The sequence below is a fragment of the Parambassis ranga genome, chromosome 6, assembly GCF_900634625.1.
Source record: "Parambassis ranga chromosome 6, fParRan2.1, whole genome shotgun sequence".
Taxonomy (NCBI): Eukaryota; Metazoa; Chordata; class Actinopteri; family Ambassidae; genus Parambassis; species Parambassis ranga.
This window is the reverse complement of record NC_041027.1, coordinates 13,341,248-13,358,864: the sequence shown is the minus strand read 5'-3', so window position 1 is coordinate 13,358,864 and position 17,617 is coordinate 13,341,248. Positions and strand designations below refer to the sequence as shown.

The 17,617-nt window shown below is 44.4% G+C and overlaps 2 protein-coding genes across 2 annotated transcripts in view; one reads left to right on the top strand and one right to left on the bottom strand.

Moving 5' to 3' along the window:
• The window catches only part of LOC114437469 (putative uncharacterized protein MYH16), a 48,361-nt gene extending 43,059 nt beyond the window's left edge, over nucleotides 1-5,302 (top strand). The window contains exon 26 of the transcript XR_003670911.1: nucleotides 5,292-5,302. The gene's annotated coding sequence lies outside the window, so the exon portion shown is untranslated. The remainder of the gene's footprint in view (nucleotides 1-5,291) is intronic.
• Nucleotides 1-17,617, bottom strand: part of gas7b (growth arrest-specific 7b) — a 34,649-nt gene that overhangs the window by 15,392 nt on the left and 1,640 nt on the right. Inside the window, exons 2-4 of the mRNA XM_028408209.1 lie at nucleotides 5,859-5,976; nucleotides 1,613-1,690; nucleotides 1,099-1,187 (exon numbers count right to left, since the gene is read on the bottom strand). Of these exons, the coding sequence (XP_028264010.1) occupies nucleotides 1,099-1,187; nucleotides 1,613-1,690; nucleotides 5,859-5,976 (285 nt within the window). The remainder of the gene's footprint in view (nucleotides 1-1,098; nucleotides 1,188-1,612; nucleotides 1,691-5,858; nucleotides 5,977-17,617) is intronic.

Genomic DNA, 17,617 nt, shown 5'->3' with positions numbered 1-17,617 from the left:
TTGACACCTCTGCTTCTGCAGTAAACAAACAAACAGCACATGCATGTTTACAGTTTTTCAATGACTGGGTGTGTGTGCAGAGGAGTGAATAAGTGGTGGGTGGATCATGTAGAACTGCACGCCGGCTGCCTGGTTAATTATGATCAAGGGAGCAGATACTGTAGGAGGGATTAATCTGCTCAAACTGCCATCAGCATCTCCATTAATGATGATGATGAGAGGGGGGGAGAACAGAGCATCATTATTTTCCCATCCTGACAGTTGTATATATTTAAGTTAACAAATGACAAAAGCACAATAATTCCCTTTCGGTGTCTTTCAGCCAGTTGTTTTGGTTTTTAAAGCACACGCAGTAAAAGCCTGATGTCTCACCTTGGATTTAAACCAGGATATATTTGTAGGCTTATTGCTGTTTTTCTTGCAGTGTTATTTACTGTTCATACATTAAAATCTACGGCGGCCCCATGATGAAGTGTCATAAACTGCAGTTCTCCTAGCAGCCTCTGGGGGCAGACTCCAAAACAACCTATTAACCAATGTCTGAAGGGTGTTTTGATAATATTAAGACAAACTATAAGACTAAGCTCATCTGACGGGCCAGTGATGTTGTGATGATGCTGTGGGGGTGGAGCTGGGCTCCCTGACAGCAGCGTCAGACAGACGGATGCTGTCTAAGCTGCAGGGATCCTGGAGAACAGCTTCCATCCTCTCCACAACGTGCTGCTGAAGCACTTATTTAACAAATAAACAACCAAATTTCATGTAGTCCAAAAGGCAAATATGCTCTTCTTTAAAGACTGATGGGGTCTTAAACCTGACAGTGCAGTTCAGTGGCTCAATAAGGCTAATTAAACATTAGCATAAACCCTTCTCACCACTGACTGTTTACCACCACTTTAATAAGCTAAATAATGAGCTAAAAGAATCATTTTGTAGTGAAGCCGAGTAATAATTAGCAACACTTTTCACCTAATTTAATGAAAGTGTTTTTTGCGGTGATAATAACACTTTAATGTTGCACTCCTATCACACACAAACCCACGTCCGACCTGTTAAAACGCATGTTGTGGTGAAAGAATAACAATCAGACAGCTGTACCTGCGGCTCTGTGCTGCTCTTCCTGACCAGACTGTGGTGTGAATGCTCCACATGATGCAAGGGACTCCCACCTGAGTGAAATCCATTCACTGGAAGGGGGAGACAAGGACAGATAAAGACAGGCAGGAGGCAAAAAAAAATTTAACATGTCTGTTAAAATTCACGCGGCGGAACTGATCTTTTGTTTTTTTTATTATTTTTAAATGCACACTTCGATTAGAGAGTCTTTCCGTAAGGACGTCTTTTGAGAGCACGTCACCACTTCTCAGAGTGGAAAACATCCCACAGACCTTACTGGCTCTCTCTGGTTGTCAGCCGTTAGGAGCAGGGCCAAAAAAAGAGACAGAGGAGGCCTCAGTTCTAAGGCTTCACATGAAGTTAGTCACAGGAAGTGTCTGCCTCTGTGTGTGTGTGTGTGTGTGCTTTGTGCCACTGTGGAATTTTAACAGAATTCACAGCCCCAGGGCACCAACACATGAGGAAGCTGGAGTGAAAGAGATGAACTGATAAATACCTGCTGGCAGCGAGTTCTTGTGTCGGAAGGAGTTCTTGGGGGTCCCCGGTACGCTGGATGGTCTCTCCCACGTTGTCTCTGCAAAAACAAGGACATTAGAAACGTAGAACAAGCTGCCACACTTGTGTAACTTTTCATGGGCACTGATACAAGGAAGTGATCGGGTCCCACAGATGCTGGATTGGACTGAGATGTGGGAAGTCTGGAGGAAGTCTGGTTTGTGATGTTCCTCAAATTGTTGCTTAACCCTTGTTGCTTTGTGCCAGGGAGCTTGATCTTACCGAAAGAGAGACATCAGAGTGAAAATGAAAGGGTGAATGGCAGGTCCAAAGCACCGCACCGCACCGCCCTCCTCACATCCTGGTGCCATGTGTTCCCAAGGTAACAGACTCAGACTCCACTTCACTGATCCCTTACACCCGTCGACCGGGGAAGACGCCATGATACACTCCTGGTCCATCACCAAGCTCTTGGTTGGTGTAAAGTGGAGGAAGCTGTGCCACAAGGACTGCAAAGACCTGCCTATCTGTTGTGCAGATGTGGGTAAGCTACACTTGTGGCACAATTTAACCATTTATTGTTTTCTTGCAAATCATCAGATTGCTCTGAGCTCCAGTTCTGATGTGGACGAGGGGTCAGCATGGACGCTCTGACTGCAGCTACACAACAATCTGTGCTGCTCTTGGTGTTCTGACACACTCATGTCCCCGTCTGTGCACAGAGCTCTTATTTTATTTGAGTGGCTGTCTCTGTGTTTGTTTTTTAATCACAGAAGGGAGCCGACGGAGCCAGGCCCATCAGATCCAATGACACACACAGGGAGGGGATGACTGGCAGCGGTCTTCACGTGTGATGCACGACGCCGGCATCAATCCCTCTGCGTTAGCTCGTCATAAACAAATCAATACTCAGAGAAACATTGGACATTAATACAGAAAGATGTTGTGTAATCTTCTTAGCTTGGGGGAAATTGCTTATTATTATGACATGACAAGGGAGAACAGTCAAAACACCATTTAAAAATCAATCTGTATTACATTTAAAAACTGAAATTAACTTAGGACTTTCATGTGCTCTTTTGGACTCTTTTAATCAATAAAGCAGCTTTTTCTATATTTATGACAAGCTGTAAAATCTCACATGTTTTCTAAACTGTGTAACACCTGAGTTTCTAAGCAACTGGCTCCATAAATGCATCATTTCTCCAGTTGTGGCACTTTCTCCTCCAGAGCAAGTCTCATCAGCCGCCTTGTCACAGAGGAGCTGAAGTCTAAAAAGTCGTCAATCATCTTAAATTACTCTGACAGTCCTGATTATGGAATATCAACCCACGTCAGATCAGTTTTAGTTTCACTTTTAACATTTGCGCAGCGGCTTATCCGACCCTTTCAGGGCTCCATGTGGGGCTTAATGACGAGGATTCATGATATCAATGACAGCGTTAAGGCGTCTGATGATTCAGGCTGCACGAGGACGGGCTCTTAAACGTGAAAAGCCTTTCACATTCCACCAAGTTCATTCATTCACTGATGGTAACAGATGTGTAGAGTGAAAAAAGAGACAACGGCAGGTTTAAAAACAAAACACAGCAAAGTAAAACCCACATCAAGCCGACTGTCTGCACTGAAAGAGCTCCTATATGGCCTACTTAGCCTCCACACTGATATATTTTATTCATAATAACCATGTGACACAGGTCCCCTGGTGTGTTTAGCTGCCTCCTGTCTCTGGTGTGGATCAGTCAAAGCAGTCACACTGTGAGTGGGACCCCCAAACACACACAGGTGTGTGCAGCTATTTACTTTTTCTGTTGTTTTTGTTTTATTATAGGCGTTTATTATTGATTATGTATCACACCATGCAACTATTCATACATGCAAAATGTCACAAAGTGCAATGGAAACATGAATTAAACTTTTACTGCTCTTTTTTCATCCACTGCCATTTATTCTAGTTTTATTCATAATGAACAGTATTTTATCATCTTTATATATATTATTATTATAGATTTCTGCAGAGTGTGTGTTCCTGGGATGAGTGGAGACGACAACACACGGAGGAAAAAAATAAAACAACAAGCCATGACACACACGGACGTGCCGCCTTCACCCACGCACACTGCTCTGTTACCATGGCGATGCAGACACACAAACACACACACACACACAGAGTATCTAATCTAGCTGAACTTTAGCGTAACCAAAGGGAAGTCCAGAGAAAACAGCGGAGATGCTATAAATACTGATTGTTTTTAGGAAAATGTTATCAGATGGGTTTGTTTGGAAACAGCTGCAGTGCTGGTGGTGGTGGTGGACTGAACAGAACCACAAGCCTGTGGTGCAGCATGTGTGTGTGTGTGCCCTCAGAGGCCAGTTTCACAACACCATAGCAACAAATCTGCTTTGTTATGAGGTGCCGATGGGCACAAAAAAAAAGTTGTGAAAATAAAAGTCCCCTCAGGAAATACTTTGGGTCTCTTTGGTTCCAGCTCGTGTCGTTTCTGTCGGTGCAGACAGGTGCTACATGAAACTGCCGAATAACATGAAGACAGAGACAGCGTGGTTTAAAAGATCCCAGAGAGTCTGGTTTGTTTTGAGCTTTTTGACAGAAGCACCTCATTATATCCCAGAAGAGAAGGAGGAAGAGGAAGGAGGAGCGACTCTCTCCTGGTCTCGTGCCTGGGTGGAGCCCTCAGTTAATTTTAGAGTCCCACTCATGGCCACGAATTGACCGCAGCAACCATGATCAGAGGCGTACATGATGTGAACAGCTCTGATGTGAAGCTGGTTACACTCTTAAGTGACTGCTAGGCCACAGTCACAGTTACATGAGTGGATACAGGTGCAGGCACAAAGAAGAACAGCTACACAACTCTGTGTATACACAAGATGGATGATGTGGCTCCGCCTCCATCCATGGTACCGAAATAAAGCCGCATATGTGCACTGGCATGTCAGAAAAAAGACGCCATCTTCTCCTCATTACTTCTTTTAAGAAGTGCAATCAAGTTTACCTTGTTTACACAGGATTTACACAAATGTGTACTGGTGCATTTTTCAAAATAAAAGCATTTTTGGCCTCTTCTTTTCTATGAAAGGAGGGTGGAGGTCATATTTGGGGGATTGAGGATAGAATAAAACCTCATATTTGTGTTAAACAGACTTCCTAACAGTGAGGACAAAAAGTTCTGCTGTGTCTCCGTCCATGTGACTCGTCAGCGCTGCTTCTGAAAAACACTTCTTTACCGTCATTACCTTGTAATTGAGTTGTCAGGGTCTGATATTAGTATCATCAGTCAGGTTTTACAGTGAGTTCACTCAGGGACAGTAAAAAGCAGCTCTGCTGCTGTGAAACAGGGTATTAAACTGTCTCCATGCCAGCGTGCGTGTGTGTTTGTGTGTGGTCAGGGAGGCACTGAGAGGTGATTGTGTTGCCAGAAACAAGCCACTATCTGCAGCATCAGTCCTTGAAGGGCCCTGATACATGCCGTCTCTCAGTGGTACCATCACTGCTGCAGACACGGAGCCAACATCTAACTTAGTTACACTCGGATCGAGCTGTTCAGGTATCATTTTTAGGAGAAAACGAAGCTCCGCTCGTCATCGATGAGAGTCTACGTCTACAATGAAAGTACTGCACTGTCAGCTGTCTGTATTGTACATGGGTGAATCATAAACAGGAACTGCAAATGGCTAACTCTGCATATTTCATGCAATGATGCCAATTCACCTAAATTTGCTGACAAAACAAGAGTGACACATCAGTGTCTGCTTCTGATAGAGGAACAGAGAGACTGACAGCAGACCAAAGGAACCCTCAGTTATTCACCTGAACAAAGGCGAGATGAGGTAGTAGGCCGCTTCTATGTGAACATCCGAAGCTCCACCCTTCAACGAGTGGTGTTTCATCCATCTCAAGGCCTCACTGGGCTACAATCAGTAGATATTTTGAGTAATAAACAACCTCTTTCTTGGTTTGGATTGGCCCTTTGTATATATTTTAATTATAAAGTTGTTAAAATGATTCCTGCATGAAGCGGAGGAGCTTCATCATCAGGCTTGGTGAAAGGTGTGTCCGTCCCCAGCAGCTGTTGGGAGCCCAGAGTCTGGGTTTTCCAGGTTAAATATTCCACCGTACCAAGCCAGTCATCAATGTTAGACTGCTGCTACGTATAATATCGCTGCTTATAAAGCACACTGAATGCTTTGAACTAAATATTTACCCACAATCCATCACTTGTTCTTACCATTGTTTGCGGTGTTGACGTAGTACTGACGTCCTTGTGGAGACATGTAGCACCTCCAGTGAGGAGGCAGGGGGTCTTTAAGGTCCTCCACGGGCAGCTGGCTCAGAGATGCCGTCCTCTGTCAGAACACAACAAGCAACAAACATCAATCATCATGAAGCAGATTAGTTGTCCTAACGTGACATAACGTGTTGGAGATGAATCGATAAAAGATAAAGAAATGGAGGCTCAGAGGGCTGCACTGAATCAGAAGACATGCACAGCCCTCTGAGTTCAATGAGGTTCTCATTTCCTCAAGTATTTCACAACCAGCAACCAATGACATCATAGCTGAGCGGACCAGGCTGCTGCTGCTGCCGCTGCCGCTGCCGCTGCCACAAAAAGAACAACAAACTGCTCCAGCCGGAGCACAACATGCAGCTGAGGAGCACATGAGAGCGTGTAGGCAAACTGCACACATCTGCTACCGATTAGCAGGGAAACAATGAGCTGAGACTGTTGTAACACGTTGTGGAGATGCTGTTTGAGGAGCCAGATGAAATTCCAGCGCCGGTTGTTTTACTGAGATCCATGAAAGTCTGGCATGACGAGGTTCATTTCAGGAACTGCAAGGAAACTTAATGCTATGACATCTTTAACCAAATACACTGAGAGGGGGAAGACAAACCAGTACACGCCATTTCTGAACAATTTAAGCTCAGATTCCTCCACAAACCCAAAGAAAATGAGTCGGCATGGAGACTTTTTAAGCTTGAAATAAGTGTAAAGTCCATAAATTAGCATGCTTAGCTTTCAACCTGCAGAGATGTTGGTGCTTTGTACAGCAGCCGCAGCACAACTGATGGGTAGATACACTTAAATAACAATAGAGCAGAAATCAAAGCATGTGAGCTTCACAGCTAGCCTGCCGAAAACACCCAAACATCTGGATTTAGCTAAAGTCCGTTAGCACAGCTGGGTATGTGTTGTACATGACAGCATCCTGTTCAAGTAAACTTAGCAGGGTGCTTAGTAGGATGCTTGATTTTTTTCTGTCTCCCCACAAACATGCTAAGTGCTAGCTTCCAAAGATGTTCTGCCTCTTGTTGATCGATGGCGGCAAGTATTCTTTTGAAAGAATCTGAGGCATCAACCCAGAGCTCTGTGCTCCCACAGAACTGGAGAGTATGAACACATGTCAAAACCCTGGTGACTTACAACAGCATGTAATTACACACTATCCAACAGCATCTCTCTCTCTCTCCCCGTCTCTCTCTCTCTCTCTCTCGAATGGTCTCAGCGGTCAATGTTATATTTGTCCTCTGTGTGTCTTTGAAAAAGCAGATAGCCCAGAACTTTCCCACAGCAGGGAGACGTGGTCATGGATGTAACAATGCATAAACAACGTGCCCATGAAGGAACGACGTGAGCACACGGTCAGAAAGAGAAGAAAAAAGTCAATATGGCTGCCAGACCACAGATACAGTTACAGCAGAGGAAGAGAGATGCCCCTTACACATGTCTCCAAGCCGAACAAGATGCTGCTACTAAGGTGAAAACGATGAAATAGATGTTAAAGGGTCAGAGAGAAGCTCTCAGCTCTTTGCTACTAAACACAGACAATCGGAGGCATCGCAGTGATCAGTCAACAGACAGGTATATACCGTGTACATATCAAACTTTGTTTGTCCAACACAGATTCGGAGTCGATATCATTTGACTCTCTGCATTTCCTGGCTGCTTTCCTGTTGGTTCATTATCAGTAAGCTGATACCACAGTATTGTTTTCCCTCAGACACGGCTCTCAGAAGCAGGCAGAGACAGATGGGAGTGGGCCGCTTCAGCTCCGAAGGACACGGATAAATATGCAAAAAATCCTGGACATGACCATTAAGGTTGTTGACACAGTTCAGCCTTAAAATGCCGCTTCTCCTCTCTTAAAACATGCACAGATTTGAGCAAAGCTCTGAAACTCGTCTTCCTGTCAGTCAACTGTCAAACAGTGAGAAGAGAGAATGGGAACACCTTGGTGGTGGTGGTGGTGGTGGTGGGACGCATGAAGAATCTCAGAGCCAGCTTGTCTCAGCATATGCGACGTTAAATAATGCACCATTCCAGATGGTTAACCTTCTAAACCCCAGACTGTCTTTGGCTCCACGTTCGCAGCGTGCCAGAATGGCCCCTGGCAGAGAACACAAGGCCTCATCACAGCCTGGCGACGACTGAGGAGCCACCACAACAATCGCTGCTGCTGCTGCGTCTGTGAGCGCAAACATGATTATTTATCACCGCTGTCATCTGGGAATGCTAAAGATAAGATATCAGAAGAGGAATATTAGTTTTAGCCACAAATTCTGAGCTGCTGAAATGTGGATTCATTTAAGGTTTCAAGCGTAATAAAAATAAAATAGAAATAAACAGAGGAAAGTCTTGCACAATATCTCTAAAAATCAGGGACATATTTATGTATATCAAACACATAAATCCCTTGGCCGCAGCAAAATGCCTCAGATAACATTTGTATTTGTCAACATTACCTTGCAGCTGAAGAGGATTTGCACAGTAATACTTCAAATGTTTACGATGCTCAAAAAAAAAGCAACTGACCGAGCAAATACTTTCCTCATGTTATAAACAGATCCGTGCATTTTACTCTTCAGATTACACACACACACACACAGAGCCAAACACAGGCAGCATCTCTTATTATGGAAAACAAAATACCTCATGGTCTCTCTATTTCAGTGACACTGGCTCCCTGCCTGGAAAACCAAGAATAATTTGTTAAATTCCCTTTGGAAAAAGCTGCTGAATAAAATAGCCAGGCTCACACTGAGGTCAGTGAGGGAATAAGAGCGTGTAGTAAAGTTACCCCCCTTCACCTGGATTTAACAGCCTGAGTTCCAGCTTTATAGACTTTAAAGGAGGTTCATACTGTGGGCAACCTCTAGTGAGAAAAACATGACAAAGCAGAGACTCTTACTTTGAAAAACTGACCTCACTTAAAAGGTAAGGACAGAAACAAAGATCTGAAAATCAACATGAACCATGGGAACATACGGAATAACCCTGTTCAGTGTCATTATTTCATGCTGTACAGACGGGGAGCGGCTTCCAGCACCGAGCGTCAGCCTCAGTGACGAATCCGTCCGTCAGCTTTTCTGCAGGTTTGCGGTCTCACAACACAGACATCAATTGTCCTCAACAGGTGAGTCATCAGATGCAACTGTCGCTGCCTGAGATCACATGGTCACCCACTCACTGGCTGTGTGGAGGAGGAGGTGGACTACATAGTTTCAACAGACTGGATTAAGATTGAGCTGTCCTCTCACATGCCTGAGTGACTCAGTACCTCCTGATTTGTAACAGAATGAGTGAGTTAGAAAGACTATTGTGTGTGGAAAAGTTCTTCTTTCTTTTTTTAGGCCACTCCTGCCCCCCCCACCCCACCCCCTGCTGTGTGTGTGTAAGCTGACCTCTGGTAACCCCGGTGGAAACATCTGGATCTGGGAAGAGGAGAGTTTGAGAGTGTGGGTTCAAGGTCTGTCCGAGCAGCTGTCCAGCTTCAGGGTGGAGAGACCTTGAGTATGAAGTGACACGTGAACTGTGACTGGCCCAGGACCTCGAGGAACTACAGCACTTGATGTACTGCTGTTAGCTTAATAAAAGAGCTTTTAATGGCCCTGAGGTTGATCTCAATGTTTCTGCAGGATGAATGAACGACTGTGGAGCGTGCTGCTGAAGCTGCTTGAGAAGCCGTTTGCATGCAGAGGACACTGTAAAACCTGATCCTAAAGATTCCTCGTGCATGTAAACGGATCTGATAACATGAAGGCAACATAAAACAGACACTGGTGACATGGTGAAGGTGGTGCTCAGTATTTCTGGTATCACGATATGCCTCGTTTTAGTCTTTGTGTGCAGCTGGTGAAGAAAAAAATGGAATGTTGCTGGTGCTGTCAGGTGGGGATGGTGCTGCTGGTCTTTGGCACGCCTGTGTTAATCTGTCTGTCTGACTGGAAACTGGTTACGGGCGACATGAAGTGTACAGTCTGTCTGCCCCGACTCACAAAACATGAAGCATGTGAAGAACGACACCAATGTTATGATGGTGAGATACAAGAAAAGCAAAGCTAATCACATCTTCACTTTGATTCCTGAAAGAAATCAATAAACAAACATAGATTCTGTCTGCTTTGCCACAGTGTTCAGTCACTGGACACATGAACAGATCCCAGCTGTACACATACTAAAGCCACAAAGCCACAAACACAGAGCCTCTCATGATGATATGTAGGGGACCATCCAGGCAGGCATCTGCCACCTCCATGTGTCAGAGGGCCATGGGAACAAAGGTGTGACAGGGGAAGTGTCTGTTTCCTATTATTCACTCATAAATACCTCCTCCTTCCCTTTTTTGTAGCCGCACTGTCATGTCTGCACATCCTGGGTTTCTTTGGAAGTTCACTCAACAAACCGCTGATGCTAACGTCTCTGTGAGAATGTGCCCGATCCGCCCTGCGAGCCAGGAGCAAGTAGAGAACGCAAAATAATTCACAACACCATGAACATACCAAACTATCTAGCACCATCAGAAAAGCTGTGACAATATTGTTCAACACTGCTGTGGTATCTCCACCCTTGTTTTTACCCATGCGCTGGCCGAACATAACAATTGATGGCGGAAAACACCACCAGGTGCTGACAGCAAAACATGTTGGTAACAGCAAAATGTGAGCGGAGTCCTTTTTTTTAAGTAGTTTTTAGAATTTTGAGAAAACTGCAGCTCAGTTTCTGGATGGTCACCAGCAGCCATAGCCTCACACAAGCATTTATCCATAAAATGCCCAGCATTTCTATTTAAAATACATAAAAAAATGGATGCAATACAAGGAAGCACTGTTGTTTGAGCAGTCCAGAGTGATTGGGATCGGGAGAAGACAGAACCTGTGTCGGCTGGTATCAGTTTATGAGCACATGCTAAATCAAGTAGGCAATCGGAGCTCCCTGGGGTGGCCCTGTACTAAGCTACTAAAAACTCATTATTAGCACTGTTTCATCAGAAATTTTTGTTGACTCGTGTTGCATTTGTGGTGTTTTTCTACCCTTTCGGAGACCCATGTCAAACAAAGACATGCTCACAGTCCAATTTCATCACCACTGTTATCAACAGGCCTCAGAGGAGACTGTAACACTGACCTCCTAACCCTCTGGGATCACTCACATTTCACACATGCACCAAGTCTTGCCGCCAACGACCAGATTGAAAAGGGAAAAATGTGTTAGGTTATGGCTGGAGTGAATAGTGGAGGACAAGACCTTTAAGGAGGAGACAGGGAGGGAGAAGAGGGGCTGTGGACCGTATCTTTATTTGGGAGACATTGTTTTGGTTTGGGCAGATGTGGGAGCCTGAAGCGAAGCCACATTCCCAGATGTAGAGACACTTCAGACACTCTCAGAGGAGACGAAGGAGGAGGAGGAGGAGGACGAGGGACGCACATGCGTGTTTAAGCACACACTCAGTCACACATAGATACTGTACATATGCTCACACACACACACACACAGTCATTACTGTCTGTTCAACGCCTGTGTGTGTGTTTCAGTACAGCTAACAAAGCCTGTTTTGTTATTGTTACATCCCGCCCCCTCCGAGTTTATGTGAATTTCACAAGCCCTGTTCTCATCAGCCTCACAGTGCTACTACTCTGCATGAGAAGGAGCGTGCTGTAGATGCTATCTGCTCAGGCCTGCTTATGTTCTGAGGATCAGATATGGCAGCACGTCAGTCCAACGCTCCACGGCTACACACACTCAGCTCTCTATGGAGCAGAATTTTGCAACTCCAGACTCCTTTAGAGCCTCTTACACCATCATTCTTGGGTATGCAGCAGTAACTGATTGACTGGGGGGGTTCCCTTTCGGACCTGGACTTCCTCCATCTTGTCCCATTTCTCAGCATCTCAGCATCAAAGCACAACTTTGACCAGTTCAGTATTAGGACAGTTCTTCCTCCTATTTGTTCCGTCTGTCCTCTGAGAGCAAGGAGATGAATCATTACTTAGTAACATTTCAAAGTAGCTTCTGATTCATTTTCCACACTTTATTTTTTTCTGTGGTTGCACAAGTATTGCGCCACGTTAGAGTGTAACAGCCTTTGAGGTACAGCAGTGTGTTGCACAGTCCCTGGTTGTGTGTCGTAGCAGCAGCAGTTAGTTGTTTCACCCCAGCTTTGAGCATGACCATAAGTAACACATAAGGAGCCGTAGACTGTAAATAAAGATGGACGATGAGGCTGAAACATCGTCCATCTTTGCACCCAACCATGTCTGTGTTTGTCCAGTCAACAATAACATATAATAAATAATAAATAATAAAAAAATTAGCATCAGACTAGAAGGAGGGGTTAATCCAGATGTTTGAGCCTTATGGGATTAAAGCAGTTTAGAACAGGGCTCAATAACCTTCATTGGATTAAGGGGGGATGTAGGGAGAGAGGACCCAAACGGAGGATTACAGATTATTTTCAAGTTTAAGGAATGGAAATGATGATATAAACACTTGAGCTGTAAATGTGTAACACCACACGTTCATGGTGGAATGCCCCCACCAAAGTGTGAATCACTATTTAACCTGCTAATACCACAATCTGGGGAAAAAAAAGTGAATGTTAGGAAACATTCAGCACTCAACATTTGACTTTCAGTGTTTACTTTAACATCCGGTGGAAATTCTAAATAACTCTTAAACTCTCCTAAACACCAGGAACCGCAGCTCTCCAGCAGCTGTGCACTGCACACACTCACTCCTCTAACCAGGCTTGGGCGATGTTGGTGAGAAGAGAGGATATATCTGGCAAATTAGCAGGCACAATAATTAGCAGAGATGCTGTGTGCTGATAGATAATCTAATTCACAGAGCCCTCTCTGTCCTCAGTGTAACTCGGACCGCTGAAAAACACACTGGTGACAGAGAGACTGCGTCACATTTACAGGAACAACTTATCATTTTGTGCTGTTTGGCCATTCTACATCAATGTAGAAGCACACTTATAAAACTGTATGATGTAAAATGTACATTTTACCCAACCAGGTGTGGATAAATGTGCTAAAAACAACCATTAAATACATAAAACAATCAATAATATAAACCCACCAGCTCTGCTAAGCCACACCTCTGTGGAAAAAAAGCTGAACTCTGACCCCCGTCCTTGGCATCGCTCTAGGCGTTCACTGCACCAGGGAGGCACCTGGTCCCTCACAGGGATCCCACACAGGTTGTTCTATGCTAGACACAATAACCTGATACAGTAACTACAATGACCGTATACTGGTTGAGTTTTCCCAGCAGTTTAAACTGAGACTGACTCCTCTGTAGTTAACCTCTGTGTAATATAGGAAAGTTTAACTCTAAATAGCTCTAACCTCACTTAACCGCTGCAAAAAGGCTAAAAATAAAAATAATGGCGAACGCCTTTTACACTACTGCTCCAGAAGCAAGCTGCTGCTCCTTTTGCCTTTAGCTGAGGTGTTATTTCTACCCTCCATGACAGCTCTGCCCACAGAAAGTGTGAAGTCTCTCCTCTGCATTGTCAAAACAAACAACAGACTGTGGTTAACGTGGTGCTTTCAGAGGTGCCCATGAGGTGGGTGAATTTAGCAGTTCCACACGTTATGACTATATTTCAGCATGACATCAGCGTCAGAGGGGTGGTGTTAGTTTTCCAGCTCACAGGGGAAACACCTGGCTGTACAGCGGCGGTGGCGCTTTGACCCTGTGGGGATTATGCCAGGCTAAATCACCATCCAAACCTCCGCTAGCAGCCACCCTCCCCTCCCCTTCCACGGAGCCTTCGCAGGTCTACTGTTTCATAATAAACACATCTGGCTCTGAAGCATTACGGAGACAAAGTGGGTTTCTCCATAATTTACAGCCTGCTGCAAATTGCTTACAGTAGTCCCCCTGGCTGCACAGAGCTGTAAGTAATTCACACTATATGATGCTATAATAATAACACAAGCCTGACATTAAAGAAGAAATCAACATTACACGGTGCTTAGACATCACTGGCTTGTTAAAGTGGAAGAGTAAAGTCACAGTGGAGCACGACATGGTGACCCGCTCTGTGTTTCCATGAAGGACGGGGGCTCCTTCTCCAGATGGCCCTGGCTGCAGGGCTTCTTCTATTACATGTTAACGGCTTGTGTTAATATTGCAGCACTGCATGAGGAGGAGGCCTGATTTGTAACGTCATATATGGCCAACAAGAGTGTAAGGCTGCCTCCCGCCTGAGTTGTTAAAGGATATAACCCAGTGTGTGTGTGTGTGTGTGTGTGAGTGTGTCAAGCATTGAATGCAGTGTTTCCATTACCATTAAAGAAGGTCATGTCCATTTTATTTTCTATATAGAGGCAGATCATAACCGAAGTTATTAGGTTTTATTAAACAAACTAATTAAACTTTATTGTTATTTATCTTATTTGCACAGCAGCATCTCATTTCTGTCTCTACGTGGTCATGCATTTGCAATTCAGCAGCTCGACGAGTGTACACACACACACAGACACACACGTGTGCACATACAGGAGAACACACTCACACCAGCAGATACAGAGCATGTGTTGTTTTGCTCACCTTAACTGCATTGACCACAGTAATAACCCGTTCACACTGGGGAAATCAATCCGGCTAGAGTCGGATTCGGGCAGTATCCAGATATATCCGGATTGGCTTACATCTGGCTCAGGTCTGAACGCAAATACGGCTAGTGAATCCCGCTAGCGACGTGATACTTCCGGGTTCACAGGGACAGTGTCCGGGTCTCGTACAAAAGCCGCATGTAAACAACAAAAACAAAACAAAACAACAAGCGACACATGTGCACACGTGGTTCTACCGCGGCCTGAACAGACTGTATATTACGAGGCGCCACCTAGTGGTTTGGAGGACAACAAAGAAGCCGGATTAAGCTGGATTGTGTGCGGACATGCGTGTGCGATAGCCAGATTTGAAAATAGGTCTGAACGTATCCAGCTTAAAGGCTATCTGGATTCAATCCTACTCTAGCTGGATTGACTTTCTCCAGTGTGAACGGGGTCCTAAGATAGACTGAACTCCATTGACTACGCTAAGCTAGGCTAAGCACTTGTTTATCTTTTCTTCAACCATTCCCAGTAACATCATTTTGTGGGAAAAATATAAAAGTCAACAATTTTCTGAGTCTGAAGTGCGGATCTGGATGAGGATCTGATCACTGCATGGACGCCAACAGGCTCTGAGAAACCTGCCACTGTTGATCCAGTGAAAAGCTGCAACCAGCTGGCAGTTAGAGAGTGTTTCAGCACTTCATCCAAAGACTGAGCACAGAAATCTGCAGTTATTTATGGACCTGGGAAAGCATCATTGTTGTTAATAAATAGAAACAGTAGAACAGAGATCGGGAAAAAAACAAAAACTCTGACTCACATAAAGAAACATGGATCAGAGTAATGAGACATAACTTCATGTAATGATGGAACAACAACAGCACAGACAGTTTTAACATCTGCCTGGAAACGGCGATGACTGCTCCGAGCACGGCGGGGTGTCGGACACATTATTTTCAAACTAGCAGGCTGACTGACTGATTGAGCCAATGAAAACTCTCATGTGTGTCCTGGGTGACATCCTCAAACTCCAGGCTCAATAAAAACCATCATCGCTGCTATACGATTCACCGTGTTTTTTCATTTTCCTCCTCAGCAGGCGAACAGCGAGCGGTAATGAGACAAACACACCGATGTGACTCACTTTCATGGACACTCCGGACGCTCTGGACATGACGTCCCCTCACACAAGATGTCATTTTATATCCGAGTGTTTACAAAACAATGTATATTCATTATGAAATGCACTAGAAGAGAAGAGCACAAAATAAACAAAATAATTTAAAAAAAAGCAACATGGCTGCCGGACATCATGGCGTTGTCCTGTGAGACACGGCTGGACTGAATGCTTCTTTATACCCCGGAGAATGGAGCCATTAGTAGAACAAAGACACGGTTGTTGTTGCTTTTGTTACACAAATCCAAGTCAAGGTGATGAACACACATCAGCTTTATCACTAAGGCCCCGTTCACACTGGAGAAAGTCATTCCAGCTAGAGTAGGATTGAGCCCAGACAGCCTTTAAGCTGGATGCGTTCAGACCTATTTTCAAATCTGGCTAGCACACACTTGTGTCCGCACTTAATCCGGCTTCATCCAGCGTGTTTGCTGTCCTCCAAACCACTAGGTGGCGCCTTGTAGTCCATTCAGGCCGCGGTAGGACCGTGTGTGCGCATGTGTCGTGCGTTTTTTTTGTCCCGTGTCGCACCCCGTGAACCGGAAGTAGCATGTCGCTAGCCGGATTCGCTAGCCACATTTGCGTTCACACCTGAGCCACATTTGAGGCAATCCGGCTAGATCCACCTCTCGTGGATGGATCTAGCTTTAGCCAGATTTTTTTCCCCAGTGTGAACGGGGTATTATTATAGAAGTGGCTGCAGCAGCCTGAAGAAGTGATTTCTGCCTAGACGTATAAATAAATTACAAAAAATGAGGAAATGTGTCTTTCAGAATTTCACGGTGCGACCCGGCAGCCTCCTCCACCACGTGTTTGATCAGACGTCACAAAGCCACGAAACCTCCACTTTCAATATGTGTCACTCAGCGTTGTGGTAAATCCCTCATTAGAATCACTCCTGATATAGTTTCATTTGCCATCAGAGCATTAATCACATCATGATTTAAACGATAGGATAATTACAGCCGTGTGTTTGCTATCAAACAAGAGGTAATCTGAGCCATAATTACCATCAGAAAATTACCTACATGTGCTTCAAATGGGGCCTAACCCACTGATATACCCTGCATCACACAGATCAGAAGGAATCGTAATACATCATCATCAAATAATTAAAATAGACTATTTAAAATAACAAATTTTACTAGAATACAAAACTTCTGCTCTCCTTGGTGCAACTGGGAAGCTATGAGAGGTGCATTTGTGACCAGCTGCCATTTAAAAAAAAGGTTTGTTATTACAGCATATAGTCAAATATCATCGGAGTAATGATATTAAAAATGAAACACACACAAAAAAAACCTGCATCATCACACAAAGCAAGAATTTTTCAACGTTCCAACTCAAAATCTTACATTTATATCAGAGGTCGACTGATTATCAGGCCGATTTCTGAGCATATTTGGCCAATTCATAGGGAAGCAAAGCTTTAAATCCTCTTAACAATGAGTGTCAACAGCAGCTGATGCCTTTTTTGATCCAAAAATTGGCATAATGTGTTTAATATTTAGCAGGCAAAGTAGTAAATTTATACCGATCGGGATCTATCAGATGGAGGAAACCCCATACTAATCGGCCTTGAGTTGTTAGCTAGCTTATTAGCACGGTCCCAGGATCAGCTGTTTCCCCTACTGCATGTTTTAAAATGGCTCTTTAACCTCACAATCCATCCATTCTGCTTTTTTTTTAATGGTTTCTGTCTTTGTACCTTCTCAAAGACATGTTTGAGTTCCCTCGACTTGCAGCCATGAGGTGCAGGACTTCATACTGCAGTAACACAATGAGCACAGACACACATAAACACAGGGATAAAGTTGGTGGTGCAGGGCGAACCCTCCCTCCATCATGATGGTTTCACACCGACCAAGCAAAACAAATCGATGATCTACCACAGCTCTTCATCACAGTGTCATTTCCCTCATCTTCACTCAGGGTTATTTTTAGATGGTTCCACCCGA